The sequence below is a fragment of the Eleutherodactylus coqui genome, chromosome 2 (genome assembly GCF_035609145.1).
Source record: "Eleutherodactylus coqui strain aEleCoq1 chromosome 2, aEleCoq1.hap1, whole genome shotgun sequence".
In the NCBI taxonomy this organism is placed as follows: Eukaryota; Metazoa; Chordata; class Amphibia; order Anura; family Eleutherodactylidae; genus Eleutherodactylus; species Eleutherodactylus coqui.
In genome coordinates this window covers 266,342,126-266,356,687 of record NC_089838.1, presented here as the reverse complement: position 1 = coordinate 266,356,687, position 14,562 = coordinate 266,342,126, and the positions used below count along the sequence as shown (strand labels likewise).

The window sequence follows — 14,562 nt, the reverse complement described above, 5'->3', positions numbered from 1 at the left end:
TGTACTGTTGCCCGGGACCAAAGAGCCTCTTTAAGGATCAGCTCTCATTTCCATCATGGTTTCTGCTAGTAATAGAAGACACCATGCTTTGCTGGGTCCTTTCACATGTCTGATTCAAACCTCATTGACTTAGAGTGGAGTCCATAGTATCTGTCATTTTAATGGCAAGGCTAGTACGGTCTGCCGCCCTATTCTTGCTGCCAGAAGTGGCCAAGCCATTGATGGCAGCAGTGTGAACATGGCCTAAGTTACTTAGCAATGAAGATGAGTGTAGAGGAGATAAGTCTCTGGGACTGAAGAACTTAAAGGGGTTATCTCAAAATCTTAAATTATTCCTCAACCACGGGATTGGGGATAACTTTTTGATTGGTGAAGGTCACCCATGATCTTAACAGGAGTCATGTGTCCCTCTCCTAGTCCTACCTTTTAATAACGGCACATTAAATGGAGCGATGGCCAGGCCCGTGCAGCTGCTGCTCCGTTCATTTCATTGGGACTGATGGAAATTGCCGAGTACTCGTGCCATGGCAGTACCATTTAAAGTGAATGCAGCGCACTGCCATCGCTCCATTTAACCACCTCCTCATTGCATGGAGTGCCATAAGCCTGCAGTGAGGAGGAGGAGGGGAAATACTGGGACTCCCGTTCTCTGGATTGGTGGGCTTCTCAGCGGTGTGACTAGCACTGGTCAGTCAAAGCACCATATGGGGTCTTAGTCTACTGATGCAAACTAATGCACAGTGTGCATCGGGTAATCAGGGAGCCATCTCTCAGCTACCGTTATCTGTCCAGGACCGGAGGGTTGCTTTAAGGCCACTGAGAGGCTCTAATAACTTTAAACTAGAATGTGTAATTACACTTGCTGAACAGCGTCTCTAGGTGGCAGTATGAGTGGGTTGGGAAATAAGGGATTTCATGGTGCTTCTGATTCGCCAAACTGATATGGCTTCCCTCCTGCTCTGCACCTCTGCTGACAGGAAGTGGCAGCGCCGCTGGTGGCAGCAGCCGTACATCCATGTAAAGCTGATAAGCTCAGCATCTGCTAGTTGAACATTTTATAGACCCCTTGTGCTTATATATCTATATATTGATCTGATCCTGCTTTGCTCCTCTGCGATACCATTTCTAAAACTTTTTTTCCTCTAGAAAGTGCCGTTTCCATTATAAAAGTTTCTTTGTACACTCCTTTCTGTGGAGATGTATAGAGCAGCCCCTGCCGGGGCCATGGGAAATGCTGCTGTGGTTTCCTGGCTCTCTAATCTCAACTTTTTTTCCCCTTTAATCGGACCATGTAATGAGCTATTGTTCCACCGCAGAGTTTTTAGGAGGGGGAGGGTGATTGGCAGACGAGTCCTCCCGTTCTCTCTATTCACTTGTCCACTTCCCCTGCAGCACAATGTTCATTCACCAGCGGCCGCCTGATCCCGCAGCCAGACGTCAGCTCCCCCGGCTTTCATGTTTCTCACGCTTGCTGAATGGCAATAATATTTTAGTGACAAGAAGGGTGAAGTTATTGTCAAACATTGCGGTGGTGAAAAGAAAACCATTAATATTCATGTACATTATGTACTTGGTATTCGCGGCTCGTCTCTCGTTCCGGTCACCACATCTTGTCATTTATTTCTTTTACCCCCTGAAAGGGACTCTCTGGTGTCTTGCTGCCAAGCCAAAATCAGGCTTGCGAAGAAGTTCTCGAATACTACTTCTCTCTGGAGCTTGGGTATAGAAAGTATCAGTGGTAGAAAAAGGCGATGTAGAATTGACGGATGGACTTGTACCATGTGCGTGTAACAATGTTTGCTAAAGAAACTTTTTAGTTGTTTTTTTTTTTTTTTTGTTATGGTGAGACCTAACACAATCTGCCATAATGTTAAAACCACTGACAGACGAAGGGATTAACTGATTAGCTTGGTTACATCGTGCCTGTCAAGGGGTGGGGTATCGGGCAGCAAGTAAGTAGGCCGTTCTTGAAGTTGATTTGATTGAAGCAGAAAAAAAAAAAAGCAAGCTTAAGGATCCGATCAACTTTGACAATGGCCAAATTGTGATGTGGGTATATGACGTGGTCAGAACATCTCAGATCTTGTGGCGTGTTCCTGGTATATAGTGGTGATTACCTTCCAAAAGTGGTCACAGGAAGCTGAGTTGATAGGGTTGTGGGTGGCCAAGGCTCTTTGATGCATGTGGGGAGTGAAGACTAGCCCATCTTGTCTGATCATCCCACAGGGGAAATGCTTTAACACAAGTTGCTTGAAAAGTTACTGTTGGCTAACATTGAAAGGTGTCAGATCACACAGTTCATCGCTGCTGCCTACGTATGGGATTGCATAGATGCAGACTGGTCAATATGCCCATACTGACCCATCTCCACCGCTGACTATGCCTACAATGGGCACCGTGAGCATCAGACCTGAACCATAAGTTTATGTAGACCAAGTGAGTGTGGTCTACTTAAACATATTCATGCATAAAGTATGGATACCACATAATCTGTTTTGGATTTGTGGCTTATTAAGCTCCACAATCAAGAAATCTGCTACAAAGACGAGTGCTGGAGTTCTAGGTTTGAATCTGACTAGAGATGAGCAAACGTGCACATTTAGATCAATTACCCGATCGAGCATCGCTTGTTTTCAAGTAACTGCCTAATCGGGCAAAAAGATTCGCAGGGCGCTGGGGTGAGCGGGTGGGAGAGAGCTCCACCCCGCCGCCCCCAAAATCTTTTCGCCCAAGTAGGCAGTTACTTGAAAAAAACGCTGCTTGTTCGAGTAATTGCCCTAAACGGGCACGTTCGCTCATCTCTAAATCTGACCATGATGGGGATTTGAACCTGGGACCCCCTTCACTGCAAGGCAACAGTGCTAACCACTGAGCCGCCGCCACTCTTCAAAGAGGCTAAATTTAGAGAACCTGACTTTTTTACACCTATTACATTTTAATGGAAGTCTGAGTCAGGAGTATCTGGGCACTCCCAACCCAACTACTTCAATAATCACTAAACTCTAATAGCGAGAGACTTCTTGCTCAGTGTAAAATCACAGTCGTTCACAGTGAATGGAGGTGGCAACCGGAAGAGCTCTCCCAGCACCCTCCATTCACTGAACGACTAACAGTCCTGTGTAAAAGATACTGTAGTCGGTGCCCATGGATGCCACCACAGTACTTCTGCCCATGTTCCCCACTGGGGAAGTACTTTGATTTAAAAAAAAAAAAAAAATCTTGCATGAGATTTTTAATCGCCACACAGTTCACATAAAATGTTCACAATGACAGTTGGCCAAAATGGTCAAAATCTACTATTTTTAAATTTATATATATATATTTTTTTTATGGGCAGCTTGGCAATTTTTTAATTCAGTTTTAGGTCCACCTCAAGTTTTTCTATGAAGAGCCGCTTGTTAACCCAGAACTTTTTTCCTCACAGAACACTTGATTTACTTTGTATAATTGATGGCCATCAGGCGACTCGTTGTGTAGCAGCACTAGATAATTCGTGTTTGTGTGCTTTTTGAAGAAAGATTGCTTTCACATTTCCCAGAACTTTAACTTTCATCTTTTGATGTTGGAAAGAATGGCGACTCTTGTCCTTCCTCCGTCAGTGATGGGGACATCTAACCAATGACTTGTAAAGCCCGCTGTCAGTGCTGTAATTGTTATTCTAATGCTCCCTGCCCCGAGATAGGAGGCCGCCGGATGGCTCAGTACATGGGAATGCAGGGCATGTGTGTACAGATCCTCCTCACTATCTCAGCTGTTAACCTCCTCCAAGACAGAAAATAGAGCAACCCTCCCCCTGGGACAAAGGCCAGAGACGTTGTGTTTACAAGGGGCGAGATTTAGGAGAAGCCACTATTTTTGTGTGAGGAGCCGAGCCTCAAAGAGTAGAGCGAGGGGTGCAGCGTTGAGGAGGAGGAGGAGGAGGGGGACGTAACATCACAAACAACTTCCAAGTCCTACAGAGGCGAGGAAGCAGGAGAGAAATGACTGGGATATGACAGCTTGGTGCTCCCCTGTCTCTGGGCAGGAAGGGGGCACCTACCTTTAGGGCAGATGGATGTTGGCATAGTGTGTTTAGGACGTGAACATGTGCTGACGTGGTGGTGCGCCAGCAAACGCCGTGCAACCTGGTAACTGGTTTGAAGCTTGGGAGGACCAGGATGACACCCTGGTTTACCTGTTCTTCCAAGCACAAGGTAAGCATTGAGATGTTGTACGATAGTCTTAAAGATACTTGTCACATGAACGCTAAACCGTATGACCACACTGACAAAAATAGTTCCTTTCTGGTGGCACTTAGCACTTTTTTTGTTTATTGGCGCGTCATCTTTTATGTGATTTGGGTTATTGTGTACTAAGGCTTGCAATTAATTACTACTTTATTATTGCCTTAAATTTTGGGCAGCTTTCTTTTAACTTGTGACGGGGTCTCCCTGATTCTATAGAATAGACATATACTGTCTGCGTAAACAGTTGGGTTCGTTCTTTGTTCTACCCAAACAATGCAAATATGTGCATATTTCCTAGTTTTAATGTAGTGCAACGCTTGAAAGTAGATGACACCTGTCCAGTAAAGGGATGGGGCACCTGCAAGTACCGGCATTCCTGCTGTGCAGAACTCGGTCATCTGTGTAATCCCTATTAGCATGGCTGTGTAGCAAGTGCCAGGCTGATAGTATCACTTGCATTTGCTGTCACTAATTATTCATTAACTCACATTGACCATTTAATTTGCAGTCTAATATTGCGTTTAGACGGAACGGTTAGCGTGCAGATAATCGTTCAAACGAGCGAGACTGAACGATAATTGTTTGGTTTAACCGCAAGCCAACAACTGAACAACTAGTGAGAATTGTATGCTTCTCGTACGTCGTTCAGTTTCAGCCGGCTCGGGCACATATTGTGCCATTTAAATACTGATCGTTCAGGGGTTCACATAGGAATATGAAATGCTGAACAACAAGTGAGCGAGAATTCTGCAATGCGAGCGAGTTGATGATGTCACCAGCTCAATCGGGCAAAGGAGAATCATGAAATTCTCAGCCCGGGTTAAAAAGAAAAAAAAAATGCATAAGGTTATTGCGAAGATCCGTAGTTCACAATTTTTGTGTGTACAAGACCAATTCCGTAGGATGGGGCATTTCCACAAAACTGATAACTTGCTGAGCAGTAGGTCTCACTGCTGAGGCCCCGTTTTGATCCCAAGAAATGGGGTTTCTGTGTCCTCTAGGAATGCAGTCCTAAGCTCTCGCTCACGACCTGAAGGTTGTGGGTTCAATCACCGCCTGGTTTAGGTAGCCGGCTCAAGGTTGACTCGGCCTTCCATCCTTCCGAGGTCGGTAAAATGAGTACCCAACTTGGGGTGGGGGGTGATAAATTACCTGAAAGTTCTGCGGAATAAGTTGACCCTATCCAAATAACAAGAATTATTTTTATTTTATTTATATCTTCTTCCTCATTGTGGGCTTGTTGCACCCCGCATTGAGAAGACTGAATGTGAATGGAGCACGGGTTACGCAAGTACGCTCCATTCACTTTCAATGAGACCACCGAAAATAGGCGAGCAGTAAGCGCTCGGGGATTTCCATCAGCCCTATTGAAATTTATGGAGCACCGACTGCGCATGCTGGGGCAGCACTCCCTGCAGTGATGGGCAGAGGGGAATGCAGGAACCACATTTTCCAGCAGTGAGACCCCGATAATCAGCACGTTGTCCCCTATCCTGTGAGTAAGGTATAAGGTGTGATCCTAGTTTAATCCCATTAAGGATGTTCATATGTGCATTACAAGGTTTTCCATGTTATAGGGAAACTTTTAATGATCCCATTCAGGCAGCGCAGTAAAGATTTACAACTTTTCACAACTTTTAGGACAGGTTGTGATTATTTCAAAATGCCATAATTAAAGGCAATGATCATACTCAAAGAAAAATGTGCTGTCAAATGTTTTTTTTGTTTTCCTTTTTACTGCTGTCTTTGGACCTGCTTGTAAAGCCTTCCTTGTTTTCCGTTAAACTGCCAGCTTGGTTTAGTTACGACCGGCTATAGACACAAGCGTGCGGCCCTGATCAAGTTCCCATTCCTGTGTAATGACGTTATTATCCATGCACCTATATCACTGCCTTATTAGGACTTATGGGTCGGTTTAAATCCTTCAAAGTGGGACCAGCTTGAAAAATATGTATTACATCCGCATTACCCGCAGCTCTACTGAACCAGGATTCAATCGTTGGGATGCAACGAAGCCTCAGGATTCCGCAATATTGCAACTGTAATACAGGCACTAAAACATAGCCGTACTACAAGCCCCAGAAAGTTGCCTAAGGCTACATACGGACAGGCGAGCGCGATATGTGGCTAATAAACTCAGTCTAATTCTGCGCTTGCCAATGTGCGTTTTGTGGTTTGTTTTTTGTTTTTTACGGCGATGTGAAGCGTTTTTGTGAAATTGTAATCCTCATGAAATTGACTTGAATGGGAGACTTCACATCGCACTTGCGTGCACATCACACGGCATGCAATGGCTTTTAAGGTCCTATCGAAATCGATGGGCGAGGCAATCCAAGGGAACTCCCAAAGGTAGAACACACTGCGAGGAATTAATCACTAGTGTGCATGAATTCATCCAAAAGAGTGATTTCAGATTTGCATAAAACTGGCGCTCGAATATCGCTTATAATGTAGCAGACTGATATTCTGGAACTTGGTTTGTTTGTCTATAAGGCCCAATGTCCACGGGCGGATTTTAACTATCAAATCTGAGTATGTCCCCCGCACAGGAGATCCCACAGCTCTAGCTGCCTGTAGGGATGCATTAGCATCTGTAGGGCAACTTAATGCTTGTGGATGTGATGTTTTTTAGTTGTTTTTTTTTCCCCGCCGTGCGGGTCGTACACATGGGAAGCAATCACAGCCTGCTCAGTTGTCCTGTGGATCCCGCAGGGACTGCTTCTATTGAAATCAATGGCAGCTGTCCCCAGCGCGGCACACCCGCAGCCGTCGCTGTGGAGGTGCCACATATCCGCGGTAAAGCAGGGGATTCAAAAACAAAGCGAGCACTGTGCATGCGCCGGGCACATCCGCCAGCCACCCTGGACGCATCCACCACACTGAAGAAAGAAGATCCAGCCCTGCTCAGAGGACATCCGCGCTGGACCCGGCGAGGTAAGAAACAGTCGTTTCCTCTCCACGCACTGATATTACAGCGAGACTCGGCAGTGGTATCCGTGCGTGCGGGTGGACATAAGGCCTTAGTTGTTTTCATGTTGTCGTGAGTTGGACGAGACTATTGCAATAAATGATTCATCACATTGGAAGTCCATCTTGTGAGCTTTTTCACATTTCGCAAGTCTAACTTTTTGTATTTCCACAATAATAACTTTTTGGGTGTAGTGATAAAAGTTGATGCTGTGTATCTTGGCAGCACCTGTAGATGGATGAGCTGCCAAGACGCTTGTAGTAATTTGGAGAGAAGATTATTGGACTTCACAATTCTTGCTAATTCTCATGGCAAAAATCTGATTGCAGGGATCTTGGCAATGGGGATCTTTGTGATGAGGAAACTTGGAGTTTTAGGGAATGACGACCCCTGTTCTTAAAGTACATAAATCCCCAAATCACTATTTCTTTGCCCATTTTCTGCAGGCGTAAAAAGCGTTGTTGGCTCGTTCACTTATCATTTGGTCGTTCTCAGTCACTTATACAGTGAATGTGAAAGATTGACCCATTCTCGTTCGAAAGAGGCAATGACGATCTGCCCGTCTAAACAGGCTCAACGAGTTAGCGGTGACGTCGCTCGCTCAAACGAGAATCGGCTTGTTTACTTATTAGTCCATCACATCTCTGTGAACTCTTCATTACGGCCCGGTGATTAGGTGTTGATTCTTATGGAGCGCTATATGTGATAATAAGCATCTAATATTATCTTTCCTTTCTAGCAAACTGCTGACTGGAATAAGTATGACGATCGGTTGATGAGATCGGCAGAGAGGGGAGATGTCGACAAGATTTCATCCACTCTTACGAAGAAGGGGGTCAGTCCCAGCAAGTTGGACTTGGAAGGACGCTCTGCGTAAGTTTTACTACAGATGGTGTCATTAGTACGACTTGAATTTTGTCTGGGCGAGCACCCTGCTTGTACCAAAGTGGCCTAGCTGCTGTACAGTAGACTGCCTCTGCACAGACTTGCTTACATCCCTCCTGCTCATCAGAAAACGTAGAAGGGCTGCACTAGACGTTATGTTGCTTCCAGGTAAAAGCAACACTAGTCGACATGCGGCGATGTGGCACTGTGCGTTGTGCTACTTCTGCATTTATATGGTAGACTTTAGTTGTCCAAACCCACCAATAGGGTGGGCCAGACACCTCCGTGTATACGAGTGGCTCAACGTTCCCCGACAGATGGCGTCAGAAGAAAGAAGAATGGGGGACAATTAATTTTAATACTCAAACCAAGTCGGCCCAAGAGCTGTTTTGGCTGTGGCTTGCCTACCTAAACACGCAAACGTTTGCTGCGCTGGTGGTAACGGCTGTGCCAACAGTTGGGTAAAACGTATGGGCAATTGTAGGAAGACTTTAGCAGACTTCAAAAAATGGAGACCAGTCTTATAGGGCAATTTCACGCTAGCGGTTTGATCGTAGAAGCAGCAAAGCGGGTAGAAGTGCAGAATGCGGCACACTTGTTTCCAGTTCAAGAAATGGAACAAAAATGGATTTTAAAAAAATATATTTTTTTTGTCTTACTGATCCCCCCCCCCCATCGTATGTAGTCAAAGGAAGACTGAAAAAAACAGAGCAATCCGTTTCCGTTCAACTCACTTCCTTTTTGTGCAATTCCTTTTTTCTTTCTTTTTTTGTATAACTGAACCTGCTACAAATGTGCTAGTGTGAAATCTGTCTTAAGCCGCCTGCAGACAGGCGGATTTTTGCTTCAGAATCTATGATGGGGCGTCCGAACCACCGATCCGCAGCAAATGCAGTCCATGGCATGCTATGGGAAATCAATTCTTCCTGCACACAAGCGGAAATCCATTGTGGTTTCCGCTCACGAAGGAAAAATCGCAGCATGCTCCATTTTCCTGCGGTGTCTTCACGGACGACTTCGATTGGAGTCAATACAAGCCCTCTGCAGCCATGGATTCTGCAGGAAAAGTAGGAGTTAAAAAAAATAAAAATCTGTGCTGTGCATGTCTGATAGCGGCTTGCAGTACAGAAAAGAAGAAAGACGACCGGTATGATGGGTCACCGGCCGTGGTCCGAGCCGGAACCCACATGCAGAATCAAGTTCTGCCATGTGCTGGCGGCCTTAACTGGAAACTCTGTGAGTTTGAAGCTGTCAATAATCATTTATGGCTTTTTTATTTTTTTTAATTTATTTTTTTAAGGCTTCATTCATACATATCAGTTATTGCAAAATTGTGCAGAAAAATTCTGTGGGTTTCCAAAATTTCTTCTTTCCCCTTTGTGATTTTTGAGACCGGAGATCACTTGTGGCTGACTACCTCCATTCACAGCAAACAGGCGATCGTTAATAGATTATCCGATCATCTGCCTAAAAAATGAACAATTAGTGAATTAATGATTTGTCTTTAGGTCACTGGTAGTGTTTACACTGAACAATTATCGGCCAGTTTTGCGCGATCCAGCGATAAGCAGAAGTATCATTGTTCCGTTGTTACCATTGCTCACCTTTCTTGCCACTTTGCAACTTTTCTCACCAACCCCCATTGCAAAGTATAGCTCCAATATGGCATGCACCTTGATTTATAACTTTTCTACACTATATAAATCTGATGTTTGTGACTTTTCTGTGCCATAAAACTGGTGCGGACTGCTTGATAAATTCCCCCCAATGTCTCTGGATTGGAACTCTTCTTCAAGGTGTTGCATGGGATTAGGCAACACATTTGATAAGTGCAATGCATTTTCTAAATTCTACAGCCCAGTAATTCACATTTAACCACCTTCCCGGGAAATCGAGTTCTTACAAAGATTGTTTTGTAGCAGCTGATCATCCTGGCGTTTGTTTGCTAGTCTGAATGTCTTGGCCATTTATGGAAAGTTACATATCTGGCAGTGGCAGCAGAAAGGCATAAATCTGATTATTTAGCCCATGAGCAGAAACTAAACAAGATCCTTTGGGAAGCCTTCAGGGCAATGTTCTATGTGACGCTGGTTACTGTGCGGAGAAACCTGGATGATTGATGACCGACCACATGGCCCATCTAGTCTGCCTTATTTCCCTCTTACTACAGATATGCTTACATTCACTTACTGTTGATTTTCCAACCTCGTCTGCTGAACGTTTGTTCCAAGCATCTGCTACTTTCAGTGAAATAATGCCCAAGCCGTCTCTCTCTTGTGTGCGACCAACTTTCGACTAAATCCGGATTTGGTTCCGTCTCTCAATATATTAGTCGTGATTAGAGATGAGCGAGCATACTCGCTAAGGGCAATTGCTCGAGCGAGCATTACCTTTAGCGAGTACCTGCCCGCTCGAGACTAAAGGTTCAGGTGACGGTGCGGGGGAGCGGTGAATAGCGGCAGTCAGCAGGAGGGAGCGGGGGGAGAGAGGGAGAGAGAGAGATCTCCCCTCCGTTCCTCCCCGCTCTCCCCTGCAGCTCCCCGCCCGCCGCCGGCACCCAAACTTTTTGCCTCGAGCGGGCAGGTACTCGCTAAAGGCAATGCTCGCTCGAGCAATTGTCTTTAGTGAGTATACTCGCTCATCTCTAGTCGTGATTACTGGGCAGGAGGAATTGATGTGTTTATTTGAAAGGCTTGCGGGAAGTTACTACCTGACTATAAGGATGCAGCATCGTACTTAATCTACTTGTTACGTGTAACAATTTATTCTAATTTCTCTATTTTCAGATTCCATGTTGTTGCTTCAAAGGGTCACCTGGAGTGTCTGAATACCATCCTCTTACATGGAGTCGATCTCACGGCCCCGGATGCTGCTGGTATGTTGACTGGGCTTGTAACTGCACTATTGGGGTGTATTCACAAGTAGCAGAGTTGGTGCAGAATCTGCATCAAATACTGTAGAAAAAAAGCATCGAAATCTGCATGCAAATTATAATGCAGACTGCAGAGAACTTCATCCCATTAGATTGGTGAAAGCGGTTGCGGATCGGCACCAAAAACTGCGGCAAAATCCAACCCAAGCGATGCAAATGTAAGCGTATTTGTGGAATGAATGTTTTTTGTGCACGCATCGGAGTATTTTATTCTTTTTTGCCCCCACAGGTCATGTTCATTTGTGTGCGGCAGACAAAGGATATACTGATTAAAATGGTTTATTAGTTCCAGATGTGTTCTCTTCCCTGCAAAATTGTTTTGCACATTTCCTTGTGTATTTTGCGTGCCCCCATTGACTTCTATGGGGATCTTGGCTGTGCAGTTATGCAGAAGAATAGAGCCTTTTCTATTTTTTTTTTTAATGCACATAAAAAATATGGAAATGTGACTAAGCCCATTGAAAATCAATGGGTTCTATTCTCTGCGTATTGTGCGTGCAAATATGCCCATGTGAAGCAGGCCTTAGATTAAATATCTGCGCCATCTTCCCCCAGTACTAGTACATTTTAAAGCAGTATCAAAAAAAAGTGGCCTAGTCGGGAGGCAGCTTGCTTCAGCAGCAACCTTCCCAGCTGCTTGGTTTGCAGTGGAGAACAGGCGAATAGATGTTTTTCTTTTTGTGTGTTTCCCGGTCGTTGGTTCTAGCGCTCCTTCTAAATGTTCTACAACTGGATTTATAGTTGGAGAATGAAAATCTGCACTTCCCCCATCATTTTTTTTTTTTAGTGTCTTCAGCAATTTGTTTGTCTTTTCTCGTTTCAGGCCGCAATGCGTTGCACTTGTCAGCAAAGTATGGACACTCCCTTTGTCTGCAGAAGCTGTTGCAGGTAGGTAATAAGATGATTATAAAGGTGTGTGTCTGCTACACCTAATTTGGGAAAAGATTTTAATCAAAGTGCATGAGGTGTGCATGAATTTGCAATGCAAATAGTAATGCTGCATATTGTTTATGGCTGTTTCCATGTAGCTAAGCACATTAGGGCTAATTTGCCTCAGCAAGAAGCAAAGTGGTTTTCTAAATGAAGAGTTTTAAGTGTGCGCAGTGTTTTACCCATGCTTGGAGCTTCCCTATATGGAAACTAGACCTGCGACCCTGAAATGCAGCTTAAAATCAAGCGACAAGTTTTCTGTGAATTAGTGTGAATCCACATTAGAATGGTAAGAAAGTCGAGTGATCCAAGCGACTGACTTAGAACAGGTCATCAGTGCTGGACTAGTCAGGAACAGGGTTTCAGAAACGGCCAAACTTGTGTCGTTTTCTCATGCAACAATGTGTAGAGTATACCGAGAATGATGAGAAAACGCATCCAGCATAATGGGATCCTGTGGATACAAACAACTTGTTGACAAAAGGAGTCAGAGGAGGATGTCAAGAATCGCTCTCAAGAACAGGCGATGCAGCGGAATGAAACGCCGTTGCTCTGAGTACGTGTAATTGCACAACCTGTCATTCCTTAGCATAAATGGCTATAACGGCAAATGACCAGTTCCAGTTCAATTACTGTCAAAGGGCTTATTTAGACGTCTGTATATCGGCTGTTTTTTCACGCCCGGCTAATATACGCTGTCCTCCTCTGCAGGGGGAGGAGGCGGGATGGGATGGGCCGGGAGCAGTGCACTGAGCTCTCGCCCCTCGCCACTATTTGCAATGGGAGGGGGAACTTGGCTCTGCCCCTGTCCCGCCCCTCCCATTGCAAACAGTGGAGAGGGCGGGAGCTCATTGCCCTGCTCCCGGCCCATCCCATCCCGCCTCCTTCCCCTGCAGAGAGGGACAGCGTATGTCATCCGGGCGTGAAATCCCAGCCGATATACAGACGTCTGAATAAGCCCTACGATTGGTGAAGAGGCAAAAAAGTTAAGTAGAGAAACCCTGTGGTGATGCCAAAAAAACTGTTTTTGACTATGTTGCCACCCTGGGAGTGGATATTAGTAATGTATCAACTGAAAAGCTGCTGTCCAACCAGGTAACCGCCCAACTAATATTGGACATACAGTGATGCGAAATGGGAAAAACTGGAGAATGGCGCAACCTCCCATTAAAGAAAGCAGAGAAAGAGGACTCCAACTTTGTCGTCTTATTGTGATTTTCCTGCAAGCAATAAAACATGTTTCGAAGTGCACAGGCCTCTTCAGTAATGGTGGGACATGAACATGTTGCTTGGCTGTACATTGGGGGGAAATAACAAGCGTGAGGCACAAATGAAGAGAGATTCTGGCCTTCAACCTGATGGAACCTATGCTACCATGAGTTGCTGCGGTTCGGAAGGCCAAAGGAGGTCCAACATGCTACTAGATGGTGACTCTTAAAGTGGCTTTCAGTGAAACAGAATGTTGGACATTGGGTCACCAAACCTTAGCAATTTCTTCAATGCTTTATATTTTGTAGATAAGCCGAAGTATTTCTATTAAGCACGCATGTAGGTAATTTAATAATTTTTTTTTTTCTGTTTTATCTCTAGTTTAACTGTCCAACTGAGAATGTGGATCTGCAAGGCCGGACAGCACTGCACGATGCAGGTAGGAGAACACATGGTCAAAATGTCAGATCAATGTCTCCAGTCCTTCAAAACGATTGGTCTCCAACATCTGGATCTGTTTTCTCTTGTGCAGCCATGTCTGATTGCTGTTCCAGTGTGCAGCTTCTGTGCGATCATGGGGCTTCAGTAAATGCCAAAGACTTGGTGAGGACTTCATCTCTTCTACTTTATTGCTGCTGTTTTCACCACCTTATTCGATGTTTCATATTTCTGAGTCAAAGTTTGAGAAGATAGTTGCTTTCAATTCTACTTTTCTTGTATTCTAGGATGGAAGGTCCCCATTGGCATTGGCCACACAGATGTGTCGCCCAGCTATTTGCCAACTTTTGATAGAGAAAGGAGCAGATATTAATGCCCGGGATAAGCAGAATAAGTATGTGACGGCAGAGGTGTTCAGAAGCGTTAATCATGTATATAGATTTACTAGTAATTATTAGGAAATTATAGTACCGGTGTTTCTGGTGGTGCATTGTGCCACAGCTGTGCTACATGGTACATCCATTATGATCCCCACACATGACACACACAGCTCTACTATATGCATCCTGAGCCTGCAAATTATTCACACACACAGAGCTCTGCTACATCCATCCTGACTCCACACACCGCACAGCTCTACTACATCCATCCCGATTCCTACACATTGCGCACACACAGCTCTGCTACATGGTACATCTATTATGATCCCCACACATCACACACAGATCTATTACATCCATCCTGATTCCCGCACATTACACACAGCTCTGCTACATGGTACATCCATTATGATCCCCACACATAGCTCTGTTACATCCTGATTCACACACACAGAGCCCTGCTACATGGTACATCCATTATGAACCCCACACATCACACACAGCTCTACTACATCCATCCTGCTTCCCACACATTACACACAGCACATGAGACACTCAGCTCTGCTACATCCTGATTCACACACACAGAGCTCT

At 44.9% G+C, this 14,562-nt stretch overlaps 1 protein-coding gene across 2 annotated transcripts in view; it reads left to right on the top strand.

Annotated features, from left to right (window-relative positions):
- UACA (uveal autoantigen with coiled-coil domains and ankyrin repeats) overlaps positions 1-14,562 on the top strand; it is a 55,340-nt gene that overhangs the window by 26,404 nt on the left and 14,374 nt on the right. The window contains exons 1-7 of one of the 2 annotated variants that reach the window (XM_066592967.1): positions 3,738-4,193; positions 7,934-8,067; positions 10,866-10,954; positions 11,835-11,899; positions 13,532-13,589; positions 13,683-13,753; positions 13,876-13,982. In XM_066592967.1, coding sequence (XP_066449064.1) covers positions 4,158-4,193; positions 7,934-8,067; positions 10,866-10,954; positions 11,835-11,899; positions 13,532-13,589; positions 13,683-13,753; positions 13,876-13,982 — 560 coding nt within the window. In that variant the 5' untranslated portion in view covers positions 3,738-4,157. Of the gene's footprint in view, positions 1-3,737; positions 4,194-7,933; positions 8,068-10,865; positions 10,955-11,834; positions 11,900-13,531; positions 13,590-13,682; positions 13,754-13,875; positions 13,983-14,562 lie in introns of those variants that run through there. The other variant, XM_066592966.1, reaches the window with a different exon arrangement.